Source organism: Diachasma alloeum, unplaced genomic scaffold (assembly GCF_001412515.2).
Source record: "Diachasma alloeum isolate Michigan unplaced genomic scaffold, Dall2.0 Dall_scaffold_00914, whole genome shotgun sequence".
NCBI lineage: Eukaryota > Metazoa > Arthropoda > Insecta > Hymenoptera > Braconidae > Diachasma > Diachasma alloeum.
The window spans coordinates 2,621-24,247 of NW_021681032.1; the positions used below are offsets into that span (position 1 = coordinate 2,621).

Here is a 21,627-nt window from a genome sequence, read left to right on the forward strand (position 1 = left end):
TTTTTTTTTAGGAAATTCGTAATGAATTAGAACGAAGAAAAGAATTGGACCAACAAACAAGACACCAGTCAACAACATCAGAAATGTCGTCCTTACTGCGAGAACAATTCCAGAGAGATCAAAGTCCGTTGAATGGCGCTATGACAAATTTAGCAATAATAATTGGTTTTGCAGTATTTGCCTACATTGTTAAATATGTCCTCCGAAATATAGCGTGGGAATGAATTCAATTCTACTATGATGATTTAGCAACAATAATAGAATCTGCTACAAGTACTGGATTTCTAAGATGTGTTTCATTTTAATAATTGCTATAAAGCGTTGTTGCGGTTATTCATCCGTACTTGAGCTTCTATTTTCTCATTTAATCCGAATTTCTTTTCAAATCTCCAGTTTTTCAGTTCAACTTGAATTAAGGTTATCATTAACATCTTCATATGTAATGTGAATAATTTATCATTTGGTGACCAATATATGAGAAAATGTCACTAAGTATTGACTAAAAATTGTATGATGAGTTCTTCCATAAGAACCGGTTTACCAAAGATAAGAGCCTCTCAAGTGTCTTGCTCGAAGCTTACACCGATTACCTCATTCATCCTTTTTTTTTTTTGGTTTTTTTTTTTTTTTTTCTTCATGAAATGAATTACTTGTGGAGATTGCACATTAAAATTATTTCATGTACCTTTACTAATATTTGTTCAGTATAAAGCAAGGCAATATTATGTTTTTTAACACTGTTATTCCATCTAATGTCTGTATATTAATGAGAAAATATATTTTAATTAATGAATTCAATTTTAATAATTGTGTCAATCACAGTCTTATTGATTATTGGAAACCTACATAGAAACCTATATATTTTCAATTATTCAGAGGATAAAATTCACGCAGCGCTCTATAGTATTTCTCCACAGAAGCACATCAACTGATTAAATTTGACAATGAATAAAGCGTTGTACGTGGCCACTCGGTGCGAAAGATACTTACATATATAGTGGCTAATCCAATCCAATCATTGATTTCTATGCATTCATGATGATAAGCACTGCTGCATTTACAATAAAAAATTGTTGCTGGAATTTTTAATCTCAATATATTGCCATTATCAATAGAAAGAGGAAGTAATTATAAATATTACGTTGTTGAATGGAGAAGGAATAGCAATGAGGAAAAGTGGTTTAAATCTAGAAAAACATTGCGCTGAAGAAGCAAATTGTAATTTATTCAACCGCTGAATAACAGGAAAGTTTCCCCTAAATCGAGAAGACACTTGAACCGGTCACACACAAGAAGGCCACCCCCTTCCACATCCTCAACACGCCTACCAATGTATAAATCACCGAGATGCAGGCGCCAGAAGACAACTATGGGTCTGCTGAGGCCGCCCTGTCCAAATAAGATACACGTGTGTACCGCAAAGGGAGTAGAGACTACAACTTGAATTCTTTTTCTTTTTATTATTATTAACCAGTCAGTAATTTTAAACTCATTAAAATTGCAATTTTTAAAATTTTTACATGTAAACACTCCTTGTATTTTTCATATAATCCATTTTCCATTATCTACGAGATCGATCGCAATCGAGCAAGGTGCTTCCAAACATTGAAAAAAAAATAATTAATAGGAAACCACCGAGAATACGTCCGGTGTGTATAAACGTCTTTGAAATGTTCTTCTAGCATTCGAGGACCGGCACATCAATCGGAAAAAAATATAACAGTTTTTTTCAAAAACTGAGACCATTATTTTACACACTATGGTTCAAACTTTGGGGTCCCCCTATGAGGGGAGTATAATCAACTGGTTTGGAGATGAGCTCTCATTACAGCAATTGGAAAAAGAATAAAAATAATATTATATACGACAGTCATCTTGTATAAATGAAAAACAATAAAACTACACGGATTAATGTTTGCTTTGAATATGGCTTCTCTTGAATTTTCAAAATTGTAGATGCAGAGGATCAATATGAACCTCTCTGGCATTTATTGTTTTACAATCAACGGCTATTTATAGTTGAATTTGAATAGTATTTTTGGTTCAATGCAGGATTCAGTAGTATTACATATACACACTATTCATGCTGTTTAATTGGACTATGCCTTCCTTTGACATCTCTCGGAACAATAGCTTACCATTGATCCGTCAAATCAACATCGTAGATTCACCGCTTGCATTCACTGTGTGGCTGATTTTTTGTATATAATATAATTTGAATAATACACTTTTTCATTTTGACATATATACATGTCTTTTTGTTTATTGCAAATCTCGTAACGTATAAAAAATACTGTACAATTTCCTTTTTCTTTCTTCTTATTCTTCTTCTTCTTCTTCTTCAAAGGAATGGAAGAGAAAATTCACAATATTGCATAAACTTAATCTACATTGTAACTATGTACAAATATCTACATATATATTTATTTACAATTTAATGCCTAAATGATATTGTTCCAATTTTTATTATTCAGATAATCCTTCACTCTGTCCCGACAAAGTTATCGCAACATCCGACATCATTACAATCATTATTTTCCAAGATAATCGTTTTGATTTTACGCATCTTTATTTAATATGGTGTGTGATGGTGTGTGAAACTGAAATAATGTACCCCATAAATATTTAATTTTTATATTCAATTGTGAAGCAAAAACTTTTTCATAGGAAAAATAGTTGACATCTTTGGTGAATTAACTGCATGATTCAAGGCATTTAAAGGCACTTGAAAAATGTAAACTAGGACAAAAAATGACTGTGAAATAAATAATAAACTCTTTGCTAAGGCCAGTTAAAAAATATTATTACCTATCACACGTATATTTAATACAAAAATGTTTTCTCTGATCTGTCTAACATAAAGCCTTACAATATCAATATTTTACCCCCCGCCTTAAAGAAAATGTAGCCCAAGACATTTTCTGTATTATATTCTAATAGCATATCCAAAAAGATACACAATTAGCAGAATGTATTTTCTTACATATGTGTCAGTCATTTCTCATTTTTGTCGTATTAATGAAATAACATAGAAAACTTTATAATTAAATTGCCGGGCTATGCTAGTTCTACTTGCCATAAAAAGAAACTAAAATTTGAAATATTCACACGGTTCTCTTGCGCTCAGAATCTTTAAGATTGACGCGAGTGTGAATGAAAGAAGAGACAAGAGAATAACAAAAAAAGAAAAAAACCTAAATACCAAAACCTCACTATGCGTAACGTAGAGGGGAAACGGAGACGGCCGTCTATGCTGGAAGGCAGTCATCTTGAGAAAAAATAATATTTTGCCCACACCGACCGTATATGTATAACCGTCTAAACTATCTTTTGCTTCTGTTTAAATTTTTCATTTTTTTGCCTTCCCTTTTTCTACTGTTTGTAAATTCTTACAATAATACAAAGTAAAACACATATACTATGTTTCTGACAATTCCCCCAACCGGACCATCGTGCTCCTTTGTCTCATTCACGCAGTCTCTCTTTTCTTCTTGATTTACCACGGGGGTGTAGAGAACGTCTTTAGGAAAGCCCAGGAATAATCGTGTCTATTGTGTCTGGAGTGCCCTAGGTTCACCAGTATCGACAAATTTCCCCATTTCATTAGGGAATGACCCATGAGGTGGCCACTTGATTTAACGATTAAGAGATTTCATTTGGACTCACAATTATGATATTTTCGATCCAGCGAAAATAACAAAATTGCACATAATATATTTATTTCTGATTTCTCTTCAACTGAATGTTCAAATTTAGCCTCTAATATATATTTTTTATAATTCATCAAATTTTATTGGAAGAATACTTAGAGATTGGCGTTCCATTCGCTTTCCACCCGCCACATGCTGAAGGCGTGCGAAAGCCGTTCGTGGATAACGTAACTGCATGATGTCGAGCCTCCTCCGATCGTTTGACCTATCAACAAGAAAAATCTGAAATTAAATGACAATTTAACACATCTCTAGATCATGTGTATTGGACAAATAAAAAAAAACTATCAATGACTATTTTTTTTTTATTCTCTTTGTCCCAATTTATTCGAAAAATATCTTCAATTTATTTGTGCTTTGAAAGTAAATGAAAAAGAAAAAGAATTTCCGCACATGTGCGCAAAAGTCCCATGCAATGGAAATAATTGTCGGTATTATTATTATTACTACAAAGGATTTAACTAATTACTGAAAATTTCGGGGGCCAGCCTCAAAAATTTCGTGCTGTGACGGCAGTAGGTCGCGTACCACCTACATATACAGTGATTTTTCTTCTGGATTCAAGAAAAATAGTGTATAAAGCACACATAAAAGAAAGTGAAAAACATTTCAATATTCAGTATTTCTTCTCTCTGTTAAAGCCCGCCACATAATTCATGTTATCATCATAATTTACGAGGAGCAAAATTAATATTTCATCTTTGGAAGAGAGAAATTTGAATTATTAAAAAAAAATAAGATTCTTACTGTTTTCTTCCACACTGCCACGATTTTCAAGGGCTTCAATAGGGCAGCGTGCGATGAGTTGATTGAGAAAGTCAATATATCGCGTTGCAAGCCTCAATGTTTGAATCTTGCTCAATTTATCACTGGGAAGAGTTGGTATGATTTTTCTCAGATTTGTAAAAGCTTCATTCAAACTCTGAGTCCTCTGTCTCTCTCTGACATTTGCCATAACTCGTTGTGTCTGAAGATCTTCAAAGCTTCCAGTATTTTTACGTCGAATTTTAGCCTTGCAAGATGCAGTTGAAGATTCGATACTCTCACTTTCAGAATCATTTCCATTATTATCGTAACTCATTATTTTTCTCTTTCTTTTTCCGTTGGTTTTTTGCAATTTAATTCCATTGTAATTTCTCATTGCTACTGATGAAGTTTCTCCTCCATGGGCGGATAACATTGAATCCTGTACAAGCTCTTTGTGGATAGCCCTCGATGAATTTATATGAAAATCACTATGAATTGTTGGTTTATATTCAATTGGAGAGTCACTTGTTTGTTCAAATATCGTTAGTCTCGGGGATTGACTGGAGGAAATTTTCTCGCCCCTAGCGCCTGGTGATTGATAAATGCCCGAGGTTGGCGATGAAGCCGGAAGATAAATATTATGCTCATTTTCTCGGCTATGCTCAGAGTGAAAAATTGGCGATTTTCTATCGTAATCGAATGTAGAGATATCTTTATCGTACGGATTGTACTTTAGCTCAGCTTGCTGAACATGGTGGAATCTACTCTTCTCTTCATCATAGTTATCATAGAACTGATAGTTATTGGCAAGTGGTTGATATGCTTGGAGTGTAGTATGTGTAGTATGGGCAAAGTCTGGTAGGCCTCCTCGGTGCTCCGACGGACTACTAAGATCCATCAGATTGCTCGGTGAATAACGCTCGTAATGGTTAGGTGAATTGCTAGCTGAGCTACCTGCGCTATGAGGAATTCCAGAACTATCAGCAGCAACAACGTAGAGATTCTCAATGCCTATTTGAGTCGGACTGACTTGTTGTGCTTGCATCATGCCGCCGATGGTATATTAATGTCTTTATTATCACTTATTTGCACTTGTACAAAACAAAAAAAACAAACAAACAACACAAAAATATCTTTTTTTTTCCGTTAAACAAATAAATAGAATAGACATGTAGAAAACCAAGATGCACTCGTGGATGAGGTGGTTGGCTACCTGTGATAATACTCTATGTCCCTTCACTGCCAGCCTCTCGACTCGTCTGATCGCCTTTTGGCTAGGTATCCATTGACTTGACAGAGTGATGCTCGATGCTCCAACCAGTCCAAGCCCGCCTCTTTGCCATTGCCACGATGCCTTAGGCCCCACCCCGGCATTTTCTTTTATCCCCATTTACTGTCAGCGCGTCTCCACCCACCCACGCCAGTGTGGAGCCTCAAGGCGAGACGAGACGGCCAACAAAATGCTGCTTCCTCCATCAATGGGAGAGGGGGATAACGTTCAATTGTTATATTATATGAAATGTAACATTTTTTGTTATTCCATCGGAAAACATCAATTATCAATTTTTCAGTCAGTCACATATATGTATTAAAAATGAAATTGAACGAGTTTGAGAAATTTAGTATCTATAATGAGAATTTTCTCTTTGATGATCAGTCCAATAATAATGATTGTTATTTATGATGTATGGTGAAACGAAATTGAGAACTTGATATTGGAGACCAGCCAACTCCCTTTTACCCGTCATCATCCTATCAATTCATCCGAGAATTATATATACTTCAACTTTTTTTATTTATAGAAAGAATATTTTTTCATCGGATCAATAATAAAATATTTGGGGGAAAAATTTTTCTCCAAAATTCAGGTAAATTTCGTGGGACTGCCCCCCCAGTAAGGGTAAATGGGCCACCAGCAAGGCAATTAGTACCTGGGCGGAAAGTGGATATACAATAAAAGGGGGGTGCCGCCCGTGTGATTACCCTCAAACTATTGGGGAATTCCCAAAAAGTTGCTTCTCCATAGGGAAATCCACTGAGCAAGATTCCCCACTCAATTTTTTATTAAAAAAATTAATAAATGAGATATTATATATATATAATAAATGCATCTTGGCATATATCAACTGCGAGCTTTGGCACAGGTTTCCAAAGGCATGAGAAAATTTTCACCATGTGTTGAACACACGGTAGCAGCGGGTCCTCTCCATAGGTACTGTAAGATTGTTATATCCTCGCCCTATCCACATCGACTTGAACGTGTCTACCACTTGTGAGAGAGACAGGACCTTATTTGCCACTTTCCAACATGTGTCGCTCACCATGCAGCAACTTTTATGTGTTTACAGCACCCACCCGAAATTTTCATTTACAACCGTTTCAACGTTTGCACATGTGTCCAGGGAAAAAAATTTTCAGCTCTACCTTTTTCTTCCGAGAAAAAAGCATTGAAATAATAATTTTTCATATATCATCAAATTTTCCATACAATTTAAATTAAATTTCATTATTAAAAGATAATTATATGATAGTATGTATCAGGATGAGAAATGACAAAAGTAGCCTACCTATTGTTTTCAGCGTAAATATTTTTCCAGGCCACCTAATTCTTTTCATCCCTCAATGATTATCGCATTTGACTTTTGGTACAATCCGGATTAACTAGATTTGCCAAAGTTTTCTAAGCAGCTACCGTTCATGTATTTGAACTGAGGATAAGCTGGAGTTGACAAACTTTCTTGGTGGATTTTTTTTCTCTTTCTCTCTCTTTTTGTTTTTTTCAGAAAATTTCATTTCAGAATGTCAATCAACACGCAGCAATCAGAAAAGAAGAGGACCGTTAATTTTAATTTTCCAAAATTTGTTCGTCCTTCGGTGTTAAAACGAAAAAGACCAAAAAAAGTCACATGTTGAAGAAGAAGAAAAAAAAATAAGAAGAGGAGGGGAAGCTGACAGCAAAGGACCGGGCACGTGCTACCTGCATTTACGTGAAGGGCTGCATACCTATCCTGTCGACCAGATTTTGCCAGCCCTGGCCACCATATGTGCGCCATGCTTCGCGAGGAATTTGACAAACACGTGATGAGGGCCAAATGGTACGAGTACACCTTTAATGAGATGCTAGTCACGTCGAGTAATCCACTTGGAACGACCATGTGTTTCTTTTACTATTGCCGATGAAAAAATATCTGTTATCATTTCAATTGAAAGATATACACGTGAAATAATTTTCAAAAATATTATAAAAGCAAAAGGCAAAGGCAAAAGCAATAGCAATAGCAAAGGAGCAGGGAGATGGGGAAATTTCTTTGAAAGAAGTAGGACAAGGGGAATAATTTTGGAAAAATCCCGCTGGTACCTACTTGGCCGCCGCTCGTGTCGTATACCTGCCACCCACTGTAAAATTTGAGGACCCACTTGGACGGATTATGGAGACTTTATTGGCCGGGTAATCCACAGGAGAGTGGCCAGGACTATAGTCGCTGTATTTCCCCAGCATATTATTTTAACCACTATACACGCACCCCAGACCCAACGGTACAAACTAAATAGCCCTTTCAACTAAAGCCACCGTTTTACAAATCTTTTTTTTCTTTCAATCCCCTAATATTTTCCAAACAACTACAAAACAACTTAATTGAAAGCGATACTGCAAGATAATAATACAAATTTCCGAGGAGAGAGAAATTACAATCATATAGTATGATAACGTGCCAATGGAACAAGAAATAGCTATCGCATGTGGGGAACTCCCCGACAGAACAGGTAAGGGAGGGTGCTTACCTTTGACTGTTATAGGCACTGTTAGGTAGCTCCAGCTCTATAGCTCTATTGTTATCTTGCTGGTGGCTGTTCCGACAAATACGGCGGGTGCGGCTCTTGAAATAATTATTCCTCAAGTTGATTCACATCTTGGCGATTTCTTCTCACACACATGTTGGAGCTATCAAAGTTTCATCAACTTTTCTTTTTTCTTATTATTACTATTATTATTATTATTATTATTATTATTATTATTATTGTTATTATTGTTATTACCAATATGATAATTATCATGATTATTGATTATTTTTTTATCTTCTCATTTTGCTTTAGAAATGTCGGTTGTTTCGCATGTCAAAAAATCATCATCCATGGTGGTCTACAATCTTCTTTCACACACCCTCCTTTTTTTTTTTTTTTTTTTTCTAAAAAAGCAATGAAAGGCGTGAAAAAGGAAATGATGAAATCAAATAAACATTAGAACGAAAAGCTTTCACCACATTTCCGTTGTCGTGCTACTTGTATATTGTTTCAATTCACAGGCGTATTATCCAATCGTTTTATACAAGGAAATTGTCTAAATGTCTTGTCATCCAAGTTTTTTTATGATCTCTGCGGCAACATGTGCACACCAGACTAGACCTCTTTCATGGCGAATTGTGATTTCAACGTAAACTCTACTATGTCATAAAACCACCAAGTTTAAGTTGACATATCGCTCCGCCATTTTTCCCCATTAATTAATGAAAAAAAAAAAGACTGAAGATAATAATAAATCAATTAAGTTGACCTTCAAGTCATTCATCATCAAAAAAATCATTAGAAATTGGCAAAAATCTAAGGAATTCCACTTGAATCCTAATATTATATTTTTCATCGAATTTTCTACAGAGATATCACTAGATTATTCTATTAAAATCTTTCATACGTACTAAGTATGAAAAAAAAACAAAAAAAAAACAAGAAACAGAGATCTCCAGTGTTGCGAGTGTTGCATTGTATTTCATTGCAACGTATAGATATAGGAAAGATCCACATGCAGGTACAAAAGTTTTGTATATTAGTATATTGTGCATCAAGGGCGGAAAGTCAAATTTTTCCCGCCCGAGGTGCATATGATATTTTTTTTAACACGCCTGCAAAGAAAAGTTTGTAAAAGATAATATCAATAAATAATTCACAAATGATTCATTCTAAGACAGGTAGCGGCGAAATTTCACTAAAATGTCGACAGCGATAGACAGAGTTGAAAAAGAGGAAAAAGTAACTCGATCCGTGGAACATATGGAAATTGATCAAAAGTACCGGAGCATGCATGTAAGACAGACTATATGGGTGTACTTTGAAGTGAGACTTTTTACTCGATTCTGTCATGCGTCTAGCATTTTAATACAAGTCCATTTTCACAATTAAGTTTCACCTGACAAGATTTAAAACATTCTTTGTGCTGCTATATTGAGGTCGACAAGACGTTCACATCCGGGAGACTGGGAAAACAGCAAAACGGCAGCTTCTCTTCATTTTCGTAGCAAAGAAAAAACAATGAGATTCAAAAAAAGAATGCAATTTTCAGGTGTTAATCTATTGTTCCACGAATTTGCATAATATTACTAGTATGTACTTTCGTGCCTACATATTGACTTGACAATAATTTTTTGTTTTTTTTTCCTTCTTTCCCCCCGCAGATAAATATCAATAAGAATTTCGTCTTTAATTTTGACATGACAATGCGCCAATGAAGGAAATCAAATGAAAAATTAATAATTAGAGGACAAGACAAAATGCTTTTAATGACACGCGTTTACGTAAAAAAGCCCCCTGCAGAGGTTGATCGGGGGGCCTCAACCGACGACGAGCTGTGTGAGGCCCTTTTTTTTTCCCCCCCTCGAAAGTGAACCCTCATGCGTATAATCCCCTCCTATCCCTGTTCAAGGCTTTTTGAACATAAATTCTTGGAACACTCACTGAGAGAAAAGAGCAATATGGAGCCCTGTGAATTTTCAGGGGACTCCGGAATGTCATCCGTGATGGATGCGAAAGCAGTGACGAAAGATTCACGGACCAAATTAAATTTCAATTAAAAATCCAGAGTTTTATTTATTTATTTATTTATTCATTGTTTCAAAACCATCTTAACAACCTAATGTAAAAGGAGTGAATTTTACTAAATGCCAAATTTTTCGCATGCCATACGGCAATTTATCGCACTTATAATGTGAAAATAATCCATAGTCCAATTTTTCATAATTTTTCTCTACTGCATTTGAGACATGCTGTTGAAGAATTCAATAATTGGTCAATTAGCAAAAATATATGTTATAATTCACTCTTTCCAGTGATTTCAAATTATAAAAACAAATATTAATTTATCTATTTTCACTCACTCTCACCGCCATTTTTACTTTCAGAAAATGTTGTTAGCGAATGGGATGCTGCGAAAGATCATTCAACGCTGGATTGGTCCAACTTCTGAACAGGTATCGAGCAGGTGAATGCAAATGACTACGCCCCTTTTTAAAACTGCACCTGTTATTCCCATGAAAGCATCCACGTGACAATTATGGTGAAACTTCAGCTGTGTATGATAACACGAGCAATACGAAATTTGAAATAAAGCGATTTGTAGATAAGCGATTTGTTCCAGATGCTGGTAAGAGCCCATTTTTCATTTTTATTTTTATTTTGTAAGCCAAGAAATCTTCTCTCGGGCTTTATGTTTTACTCTAGAATGAATTCTTGAAGCTCTGGAGCGCGGTGTCCTTGATCCTAACGAGCCAGAGATCTCATGTGACACGCTTCCGGTTATTCCTTTAGAAGACAAATTTAAGATATTTCTTTCCTCTTTTTCATGCTCTTTAAAATTCTTTTAAATTATTATTGTATTATACTATTGTTTTTGTTATTAATTTTTTTTTTCAAGTCTGAAAAGTCGGCAAGTGTAATTTATATCATACTAAAAGGTTAATATATTCATTAGAGGCATGTTGGTAATTTCTTTGCTATGAAATAGAGAACAAAAAAAAAAAAAAAAAAATTCTCTATTTCATAGCAAAGAAATTACCAGCTACTCATTTTATTTTTCTTTAGTGCTTCTCGTTCATATGCGTGAGTCTGAAAACGAATGAGAATAATTGTGCTACATGTCAGGGTCCAAAAAAGGTCCTAGATTTACAAGCAATTGTGACGTCAAGTGCATTACTATCTGAGTCGTTTCAAGTCAAAAAACAACTCGAAAAGCAATTAATTAAGCAATTAATTAAATCCGTGATTCGTTCATTTGATATTCCCCACTTTTTCTATGTATCAAGTTTTTTTTCTTGTTCCGCACCGTTGAAGAGTTGACCGCCACTCTAACGAAATGTAAGAAAAAAAATTTGAAAAATATATCTATGGTGCTTTCCGTTCTTCATAAATCTTTCTCTTCACTTTTGGGGCGCGACTGTTTTCTAAAATGCGCGCGCGTTATTACCTATAGCACGCTACAGGAATAGGTTTTTTTCAACTTTTTTGTTATATATAAGTGTATACATGCACTTGGCAGCCGTCACAAGAATCATTGAGTGGCGGGTGAGAGTTTTTTATCGACAATAAATCTCATATATTCTCATATGTTAAATGTTCGTATTTACGTTGAGTAAAGGAATTTACAATTTTTCAGGTCTATTTCGCCACGGGAAAGACATGTACACAAGTGAATATTTTCTTTTTATATAAAGGAAGAAGAATGGAAGGAATGAAGAGAATGTCAACTTTGTGACGACTTTTCGTTGCAATTCTCTGCGATAAAATTGGAAAAAAAGAGGCCGTCAGAGCATCAAGAAAGATAAGTTTGGAGCACTTTTGTCATGTGTGAATAGAAATATCGTCTCCACCCACATAATGCATATCTTTGCTTGAACTTATAGCCTTTTCCATCGAATACGTCTTTCCAATGGAGGAAGACCTGTAATATAAGGGTCTTCCAATATTTACGGACAAATGTCTCATGAATGAGCTAGATATATGAAAAGATTGAAAAAAAAAAAAAAAAATTGTGCATTTGCTAGAAAATTTAATTGAACTTTTTTCGATAATTCTGTTATTTTTATGATCATGTGCAATAGAATAGATTTTATAGAACAACCATTCATGGATTAAAATTTTCTGATACAATTTAATCAATTGAAATATTTTTCATAAAAAATTGTCGGAAGAAATTTCACAAGTTTTTTTCTCTTCTCAAAAAATTGTTGGAAAATTTCAGCCTGCCAATTTCTAAGCAAACAATTTAACTAAGCAAACAGAACATATTGTGCAGATAGATTGATGAAAATCTACCAACTTTTCGTACTAATAATTTTTTTCATTCAACATTTTTGTAAAAAAAAGTAAATGAATAAAAAATTAAAATACATAGAAATTGCAGAATTTTCAATAAAAATTGAATAGAAATGAAAACAAATTCCGCGCAAATGCACAAAATTTTTATATCAAATTTTTTGATTTCAACTTATTTATATTTATCTATATTGGAAAATAATAACGACTAAATCCGAGAAAAGTGTAATGAGTTTTGGTAACGGAAATTAGTGAGCGACAAGGGGCTAGAATTTTTAATTATCCAACTGACGGAAGTACGAATCATTTGCTCAAACATCCGTTGATAATGTTTAAAAATGAATTCTCCATATTCTACATATATATTTGTCTATTCAACATAAATACTCCACATATGATGATTGAGATACCCTGAATCATTAGGAACATATATTTTACCTCCACTCTGCATTTCGATCATCACTGAAGTTGAGAATTTAGCATGACAGTGGCATACAACTAAATATTAACTTTTTTCGCAAGGGCCACCAAGAGCAAAGTACTATAGCAACAAGTTTATGTATGTGTTTACACACATACACACACAACATGCCGCAGCTGCCAGTTAAATCCGGTTCACATGACGTCTCGGGTCACTTCCTCCTCTTGTCATACTCTTCGCGCCATTCGTCTTTTCTTCCTTTTGTCACGTTCATTATCTTTTTTTTTCTTTTTCAGTATATATTTTTTACTGTCCCGGCTGAATTACGTCTGAACTCAGTCTCAGCTTATATGAAGGAGAAATAAAATCAATAAAATTCGGTCATTCACAGGAGTGAATGGAAAGGAGTGGAAAGAAATTAAGCATTAGCTGGACACATAGTTAAAATGAAAAACACTGCTTCCATTCATCACTCTACTCGACTTGACCCATATTCGCAGAATCGACTTGTCTGTATTTGTCGGTATTCTATAGAATTTTTTTTATTTCCTTCCCACGCATTGCCTAAACATTATTTGAGACTCGTCTTTTCATTTTTCAAGTCACCGACAAAGACCAATTGCCTTTTTTTGCTGCTAATGTAACATTTTCCTTTGCGTTCTTTTTTTTTTTTTTTCATTGCAACTAAGTTTTTCAAGCTCCAAAAATAGTCCTAGATTGTAGGGTATTGGGAGGAAACTGAAGAAGTAGCGTGACGACAAACCAACACTTTTTTCATTTTTTATGTTCCCCCTTTTTGTCCTCTCCCTCGTGTGTGTTTGTATGCACCCGGACCGGCAGCATATCCCTTGACAGGGCTTGTATGCGCTAACGTATGTCGGCGGTTTATCTGTGCTCTTTATACTTTGTACTCGAGTACACCATAACGCCATCGTCCCACTAACTTTGAAAACAAAATTTCTCAATAAAGTATGGATTTGAATCTCTTTTTCGCGAATTAATGAATATCACACATGAATATCAGTTCAACTCATATTTAAAAAATTCAATTAATAATCTATTCACCTTACTCTACATTTTATTCAAGTGTCTGCGTTGCAATGTGACTATATTTATCTCATATAAATACCAAATACATCGATATTCAAACTTTTTTTTCATGCAAGAGCAGGATGAGAATCTAGTGATATTCGTTGACATACATTTACAAAAATATAATGTATAGAATAATCAATGTAATGGAAAGGAAATATAATGGCTGAATAATTTACACATAGTAAAAATTGGGAAACTTTCTGATTTTCACAACATTACAGTTACAAATTGAGACAAAAGATAAGATAAGATCAGATAAGATAAGAAATTGTTCATGTCACTTAAAAAAGTATAGCAACAAAAAGGGAGTGGATAATTTTTATTTAATAAATTAATAATAAGAAGGGGTTCGAACCATTTCAATGGTCTGGTCACTTTATGTCACTTTGGCCCAGCCATAAGAGTAAAGAATTATGAGAAATAAAAAACTCATTACGTGAGGGTGGTTTAATCACCCAAGATGGATGAGCCATCACTGTGGCGGCCGCAAAAATATCGGCCTGGTTGTGCACGAGAACGACACTTGGCACCCGTCTTTGTCAAAGCCCAACAGAGCGTCCGTGGCGAGGTCGCAGAATTAGGCGTAACACTGAAATAGAGAACATGACAAATTCCCATTACAATGTTTTTTTTTGTTTTTTCCCTTATTCTCATCGGAATGATGATACAAAAATATTTATCCTTGTTCGTGTTTTTTTTTTTTGTTTATACCTTCTAGACGGACTAACACTGTAATTACTGGTTGACGATTTGCTGAGAATACGGCGTCTCAATTCATTTGCATCTTGTAAATCATCAGTATCATTGAATTGATTAATATGTAAATGCGAATGATTTACATCGTCAGACAAAATACTCGAATCTTCCCCCCTGTTGTAGTCCATTACACGATCCTCACGATGTAACTTTGAGGGTATATATGAACATGAAAGTTCTTCAACTGGTGTTGTATTTGTACAGCACCAGGAGGATGCAGACTGGAGTACAAGTCCAATTTTTTCTGTAGAAAAAAAAAACAAATATGGTTTTTCTTCACTCAATGTGGCTTAATTTATTTTACCTTTCAAATGAATGAGCTGTTGAGTAAAAATATCAAATAAACCATTGATATTTTTCATCAATCGAGCTGTATAGCTTATGTTTGGAACTATTCCAGGTGCAGGTGTTGATGCACGTTGTGGGGCACTGTGCTTTTTCGAATTAATCATTTTAACATCAGCCACGAGTAACTGCTGAATTCCAAGCATCACATAATGCACTGAAAAATGCAGTAGAATTACTAAAATGCATTTCATTATTATTATCATATACTTGTAATGAGAAGATACTGGAAAAACCTACTTGCTGTAATGAAGAAAATTAAAACAGTAATGGATGTGAAGTCAAGGCAGGCGTTCATTCCGTGTTTTAAAAAAGTAATTAAATTCAGTGGAATAAACCCCATAATTGTAGCTCTTGTCAAAAATGGAGCATTGAGAAAAGCAGCGACTATCATTGCTGCTAGCAAATAAATAATATGCAATGAGATACGATAGATCCTCTGTAATTGTTCGCCTATAAAATTCAATCTTTTGAGTTTAGTTGTTTCAGCAAGAATAATTTAATTTACGGATTTAAAAACAAAAAAAATTAAAAATAAATTAAGTTTACCTGTATTGCCAATGTAATCAGTAATCCATCCCAATTTTTCGTCAATTTCCTGGCGCATCGATTCAGTCACATTCCATATGAAATGAATAGTATTATTTATTTTTTCCAATTTTTCAAATATCAATTCGTACTGTACTACAGCATCAGCATTTTGCTCTACTATACGTTTCGTACTCTCTTCGATTTTCTCCCAAATTAATTGAGACTTTTTTTGAATATCCATCAAGTCCTTGAGAAGTTCCTGATGATTCTCTTGACGCTCTGAAGCTTGAGTCATGAGATCTTGATTGGCTTTTTCTAAAAACAAGAAAAAATAAAATGTTGTTGATTCTACAGCTTGTAATTGAATAAAATAACAGGGAATAGTAGATAATGAAAAAAACAATGTTACCCAGACGTGTTCGAATGTCTTCCGTCATGGAGGCCAAGAGAGTGTGTCCGCTACGAATCAAATACTTCTCGTTTGTCAATTGTCGAAGATTATTTGCCACTAATCTGTGAGATGTTGACTGAGAATCCTCAAGGTGCTTTTGTTGCTCTAAAAGGATTCTATTGCCCTTTGATAATGATGACAATGCGTCAATAGTATGTGTTTCTAATCGCTCGTAACTGTCCTGAAGGAAGAAATTTGACAAAAATACAAAAAATCAGAATAGCAGAAAAAGATACAATGAAAATAAAACACAATAAATAGAATTGGCGAGCCACCAACCTTCAGAGAACCGAGGGCTTCAATTTGCGAACGTGTAGTGTGCATAAGTTTATTGACAGTCAATTCAGTGAGTGCTCGGAACTGAATATTACGTGCTGCATAACAAACAGCTCGTGCTCTGTTGCTCATCAAGTGGTAAGCATTCCACATATCTGCATCCATATCGATTGTACATTGTTTGAGGGACTGAAAAAGACAAAAATCCAAAATCAAAAATCAAATAATAATGAATTCGTATATATTTGGAATAGCGTTATAAAATGATACAAGTTGTAAACTCTAAAAACTCTGAAAAAATAAATTCAAGCACCTAAATTTAATGATTTTCAAGTGAAAAAACTAAAAAATGTGTGGCTTAAACTAATGCCCAACGAGTGAGAGTGAGCTTTAAAACTGAATGAAGGGGGCCCTGGTAATGATTCTCAGTGGAGGTCCTCTTCAAAGCTACCCAGTAGGGGAGAAATGTGTGCAAGTTGAAACACGTATGTGCGACACCCCTCTAAATAGAAACTTGGTACTTATTATTCACTTGAAAATTTGAATGATGTTACCAACGGATAAAATTTTAAATCATAATATACCATTTTTTCACTGCAAGGAAACATCTTTCTGCCCTCTACAGCAGACTGACAATTTAACAGGTTGACACTGAGCTTCGCGAGCTCTTCTTCACTAAGCTTGCTGCAGGAACTTTGTATTCTCATAATGACTTTGTGCTGACAAAGTTGGAGAGGTGATGAGACCTGAATGTCTGTAAATTTTGCTGCTTCTTGAAGGAATTTCTCATCGTCTGTCATTGATTCATAGGGGATGGCTATCAGGGGGACGCCGGGGACGCCATTAGCAATTGAAACGTCAGGTTCCTCTGGGGATTTACTCCACATCCAATTTAAAATTGAAGAAGCCTCGACGCATGTTAATGCCAAAGTAATGAGCAATGAAATCTCCATTTTTTCATTTATTATTCTTCAAATTTCCTTTCATTACAACTATGTTGAGATGATTGAAAAAAAAAAAAAAAAACAACAACAACAAAAATAAATAATTATCAAGTTTCAAGTTTTCAATCATAGATTAATCAAGTTGTCTATTATTTCAATGGGATAACTTAATTATTTAGAAGTGTTATAGGATACATGACAGATGACCAACCTTTTTTTTGGATAACCAACGTCGAAATACCGCTTGACAGAGCAAAAAATAAAAAATTCCTTTTGTTTTTCCTCGAACCTGATATAGTTTTTGATTTTATGACTTTTTCCTTGAAAGGAAATTGACAAAATTTTGCACCTTTGAGACAAGTTACAACACGTTCAAACCTGTTGACAAGCATATATTCTCCATCTCACTTAATTTGAAGGCGGGCCAAGTAAGTAAAGCAAAACGGTTATTTTCCAGCGCAGTAGCGTGCTTGCTTGCACGTGCTGCCACTTATTCAAATTGATTCTTGTTGATTATACAATGAGTAGAGACACTATATCACATTGATCACAAATCATTTATTGCGCATATTTAGTAGATACATAAATTTGTCTCGTACGTCTAATGTTGAAATTTCAAATGGTGAAAAAATGTCGAATAGAAATGAAAGCTGCGAGTAAATTGTGAACTAATTATGTTGTCAGTAGTTGCCTGCTGCTGCTGCTGCTGCTGCTGCTGCTGCTCTGGTGTGTCTCATTGCAACCAATACAATGGCAAAACAAAATCAAATCGTCACGTTGTTGAAATTATTATTTTATAATAATTTCGAATTGTGAATTATATGTGAATGAAAACTGATGACTGATATATGTAGTTAATTGGTAATACAAAAGTAGAATAGAATAGAGAGAGAGAGAGAAAAATGAAGAGAAATTAATATAAAGACAATAATATATCAAGATTCATTTTTTTTCAGGCACAACTTCACTAATACCGTACATACCAGCAAGCAATCGACCATGCGAAATTGGCACGGGCTCTTTTGGCGCTAAATAAGGGCCTTTTTCACCCATGTAAACATAAGGCAGTCTCAATACCCAATAAGCACTTTGTGATAATTTGATGGGTTCTTCTTCACAGCCAGTTATGAAAATTGGTGCCGGTGGAGGACCGGGTTGGACTCTTGGATTCAATGTTACGTGAACAGGTGCTTTTGGTGTAACTACGTGGATTCTCATTAATTGAGCAATCAGCGGTTTAGTTTGTCTATAGAGAAATAGACAGAAGAATAAATAAATGATTAATGTAATGATTTTTTTCCACTGTATTATTCTTCAAGTGAATAATAATAATAATAGAATGGTGATGAAAAATTCATTTTATCAAATTACCTGCACGGACAGGGAAAATAAAGTGGCATATCAGCTGTACTGGAGGTTACTTTGTTCCCGCTGTCTTTGACAATTCCATTTCCTGTTGCTTTCAAGACCTTATCAGGTGCTGCAGCCATAAATCGATGACCCCTCGGGCACTCATACTCAACTCCAACAAAAATTTTCACAACAAATTCTTTTCCACCTTTAGATTTTCGACACTTCAAGGCATTTGAATTTTGAAAACTCTTTCCCCGAGAGCCAAATCCATGGGTGCTCGACTGATCTCCAACAATTGGCCAAAATGCTCCTCGATCTTTTTGATGTTCAAGTCGAACAGTCACGTCCCAAGGTAAAAGGAAGGCAGAATTTTGTAAAACACCTGTTTGATGTTGCAGTCCCAAATTATGGGAATAGAGACTGCTAGGTCCAAGACAAACTAAGGACCAACTGGAGAACTGTGGCAAAAGTCCAGCTGGTGATTCAGTGTGCAACATGCCTGGTAAATATTCTGTTGTTGATGGTTGTCGTATCAACGATTTTTCTACAATGAATAATAAAAAATTTTGTAGCAATTACATATAATTAGTTTATTATAAATTGCTCAATATGCATGCAGCATACCCTTCAAGTTGTCAGAATTATCATCAGACACTTGTATGACAACTTTGTGTCCATCACTTGGTGTTAGACTTGTTTTATCAATTTTCTGATGATCATCTTCATTGGGATCGTTGGTGAATTGAGATTGTCCAGCACTGCCATAACCTGCAACATTATTATTATTATCATTAAAAGAAAAGTTTGAAAAAGAAAAAAATTCTCCTCAATTACCATGCAGAGTACCATCAGCTAAACTGCATGCTTGTGTTTGTCCTTGTGGAGTTGATAAATCAACTCGACCAAATGAATCTTTTCTCTTTGTTCCGGGAAAAAGTTGTGCTGCTCTGAAAAATTATTAATTAATAAATGAAAAGGGAGATTGATGCCATTTTCATCAAGTTTTTGTTTTTTTTATATTTTCAATAGTCTTACCTGTAATTATGGGTACTGGGCTGGAAAATAGGAAATTGGACAGTTTCCAACTGAGCACAACCACACTGCTTTGCCATTATTTGAAACCAGTCGTAATTAGCATGCCTAACATTGAAAGGATCATCTCTAGGCCCCTGACAACGTCCGCAATTGCATGCACAAATGTATCTAACACCAGAGCAGTGTTCCATAAGAGGTAGATCATTATCTTCTTTGTCTCCATTAGCATGTTCTCCCCCACCAGCTCCTTCACTTCCTCCATTATGTAGGGGATTTGTACAAGGATTTCCAGTCAGAGACAATACCTCACACATTTGTCTTCCAGTTTTCCAGTGATTATCACATTCACTATGAAGTTTGGCAGCAAATTCATCAAATAAGGGTCCACGTGCGTGCATCTCAAATACTGCCATTGCATGTGTGAGTTTATTTTCGTGATAAGCTCGTCCATAATGTTGGGGTAAATTATCTTGATATGTCTGGAAGGCCCTTGGCAATACTTTATTGCATCTACTTTTACTAAATTTAACATCAGTATCTAATAATCCATGAAGACTTGTTGTCAATTCTTTATCTCGTGAATTGACAAAAAAATTATAAATACCATTGACAGTGTGGAAAAATGTAGAGACGGAGGGAATTTCAAAGTGGGCTGGTGTTGAATGTCGACCGACATTATCGTCAAAACCTTTAGCAAATGCTAGTTTAATGTGCTGCTGAAGAAAAACAGTGAAAGACCTATTTTCACTGAATGAATAATCATCATTGATAATACTTTTGTTATTTGCTGGTGTGCTAACTCTGCAACTAGCCATTAATTTTTCAATCATGTAACCAAGCATATCTCTTGACTCGGTTGGCCCACTATTATTGACATAGACAAATTCTTGATTTGCCGGAATGGCAAACAATGAATTGGCACTGACATTGGTTACGATTCGATGTTTCCTTAGCAAATGATAGATTTGGTCCTCCAGAGAGTGCTCTAATTTCTTTATGTTTTTTATTGCTCCAGGGCAAGTCTCGAAGTAAAATAAAACTCTGGGAGAGCAGGGACGACCGTTGGTACACCAACTCTTGGGTATTCCTAATATTGATGTCAATAAAGTGGAAATTTGGCCCAAATTTTTTTGCCTTATTACGTCCAAAGCTCTGAATAAATGCACGTAACTGTAGTCGAATGTGTGCGTTGGATGACTGAGAATAATAATGTGAGAAATGTGAAATAATACAAGTAGAACCTTGGCATATCTTTCACGCATGTAGGCCCAGCCACTGAGAAAATCCTTGCACTCAAATTTCTTCATGAAATTATCATATTCATTGATCAAAGTATCAGTGTCAAAGAGCCCTCGTAAATGAAGATAAATTGTTCTTTCTTGATAATTGTAATATCCTTCAATTTCGCTCAACGAATCAACATTAACAGAGGGATGATTAACTAAATCGACGAGTAGATGTGTCCCAATCATCTCTGTTTTGCTGCCTCTTGCGCGGTGTTGTGATTTTCCAATTACCGACACTATTACCACTTTTTCTTCTGTGTGTGTGAAATTTTCGGGGCTGCATGGCACTGAGAATTTCCTCAGTCGCATAAGGCTAGTAATAATACTTTTTATTTTTATTTTACTATTTAATTATTTATTATCGATTATATCGATATTAGAAAAACACCTCTAGCACAGAGTAGGTTTCACTTTCACATCAAATAGGTTATGTATGCCTGCCCCTGTTCCCCTGCCTGCCCCTGCCAGCCCCAGCCAATCCAGAGAATCACAATATTCTGTTGACGCGCTATGTAAATCCTCCCAGTATTCTATCCTATAGTATACACAGTATAACATATATATATATATATATATATACCAATAATATAATGGAAAA

General features: G+C 35.0%; 3 protein-coding genes and 1 long non-coding RNA gene across 6 annotated transcripts; 1 reads left to right on the forward strand and 3 right to left on the reverse strand.

Moving 5' to 3' along the window:
* Nucleotides 1-3,805: 3,805 nt before the first annotated feature.
* LOC107045326 lies at nt 3,806-5,505 on the reverse strand. Its single transcript, XM_015267567.1, has 2 exons — nt 4,458-5,505; nt 3,806-3,915 (listed from the first exon to the last, which is right to left on the reverse strand). Exons 1-2 carry the CDS (start codon nt 5,503-5,505, stop codon nt 3,806-3,808), a joined length of 1,158 nt encoding a protein of 385 aa, XP_015123053.1.
* An 8,729-nt stretch (nt 5,506-14,234) lies between these two features.
* LOC107045366 (protein brambleberry) lies at nt 14,235-18,179 on the reverse strand. The gene is made up of 9 exons (XM_015267638.1): nt 17,567-18,179; nt 16,996-17,403; nt 16,415-16,600; nt 16,094-16,316; nt 15,703-15,999; nt 15,394-15,606; nt 15,113-15,310; nt 14,764-15,052; nt 14,235-14,641 (listed from the first exon to the last, which is right to left on the reverse strand). Exons 2-9 carry the CDS (start codon nt 17,362-17,364, stop codon nt 14,500-14,502), a joined length of 1,917 nt encoding a protein of 638 aa, XP_015123124.1. The 5' UTR covers nt 17,365-17,403; nt 17,567-18,179; the 3' UTR covers nt 14,235-14,499.
* LOC107045367 lies at nt 16,413-18,765 on the forward strand. 2 transcript variants are annotated; one of them, XR_001461426.2, is made up of 5 exons: nt 16,413-16,549; nt 16,746-16,928; nt 17,013-17,147; nt 17,222-17,341; nt 18,312-18,765. It is a non-coding gene; the product is annotated as an uncharacterized LOC107045367 (long non-coding RNA). The 2 variants fall into 2 exon arrangements; XR_001461425.2 differs by having other exon boundaries at nt 16,746-16,896; nt 17,037-17,147.
* Nucleotides 18,275-21,457, reverse strand: LOC107045365 (protein SMG8). Of its 2 annotated transcripts, none has more exons than XM_015267637.1 (5): nt 19,744-21,457; nt 19,555-19,655; nt 19,333-19,476; nt 18,727-19,252; nt 18,275-18,601 (listed from the first exon to the last, which is right to left on the reverse strand). In XM_015267637.1, the coding sequence occupies exons 1-5, from the start codon at nt 21,336-21,338 to the stop codon at nt 18,298-18,300; spliced, it is 2,670 nt and encodes an 889-aa protein (XP_015123123.1). In that variant the 5' UTR covers nt 21,339-21,457; the 3' UTR covers nt 18,275-18,297. The 2 variants fall into 2 exon arrangements, with proteins under 2 accessions (XP_015123123.1, XP_015123122.1); XM_015267636.1 differs by having other exon boundaries at nt 19,543-19,655.
* Nucleotides 21,458-21,627: the final 170 nt, after the last annotated feature.

Excerpts from the sequence above, each read along its gene's own strand:
- LOC107045326 (XM_015267567.1), bottom strand. The coding sequence starts at position 5,505 with ATGATGCAAGCACAACAAGTCAGTCCGACTCAAATAGGCATTGAGAAT. Across the intron at positions 3,916-4,457 it reads TGGCAGTGTGGAAGAAAACA|GTCAAACGATCGGAGGAGGC; the intron begins GTAAGAATCTTA and ends TCTTGTTGATAG.
- LOC107045366 (XM_015267638.1), bottom strand. The coding sequence starts at position 17,364 with ATGGAGATTTCATTGCTCATTACTTTGGCATTAACATGCGTCGAGGCT. Across the intron at positions 15,607-15,702 it reads TGATTACATTGGCAATACAG|GCGAACAATTACAGAGGATC; the intron begins GTAAACTTAATT and ends TGAATTTTATAG. Across the intron at positions 14,642-14,763 it reads AGTGTTAGTCCGTCTAGAAG|TGTTACGCCTAATTCTGCGA; the intron begins GTATAAACAAAA and ends TCTCTATTTCAG.
- LOC107045365 (XM_015267636.1), bottom strand. The coding sequence starts at position 21,338 with ATGCGACTGAGGAAATTCTCAGTGCCATGCAGCCCCGAAAATTTCACA. Across the intron at positions 19,253-19,332 it reads TAATTCTGACAACTTGAAGG|AAAAATCGTTGATACGACAA; the intron begins GTATGCTGCATG and ends TATTCATTGTAG. Across the intron at positions 18,602-18,726 it reads TATTTTCCCTGTCCGTGCAG|ACAAACTAAACCGCTGATTG; the intron begins GTAATTTGATAA and ends ATTTCTCTATAG.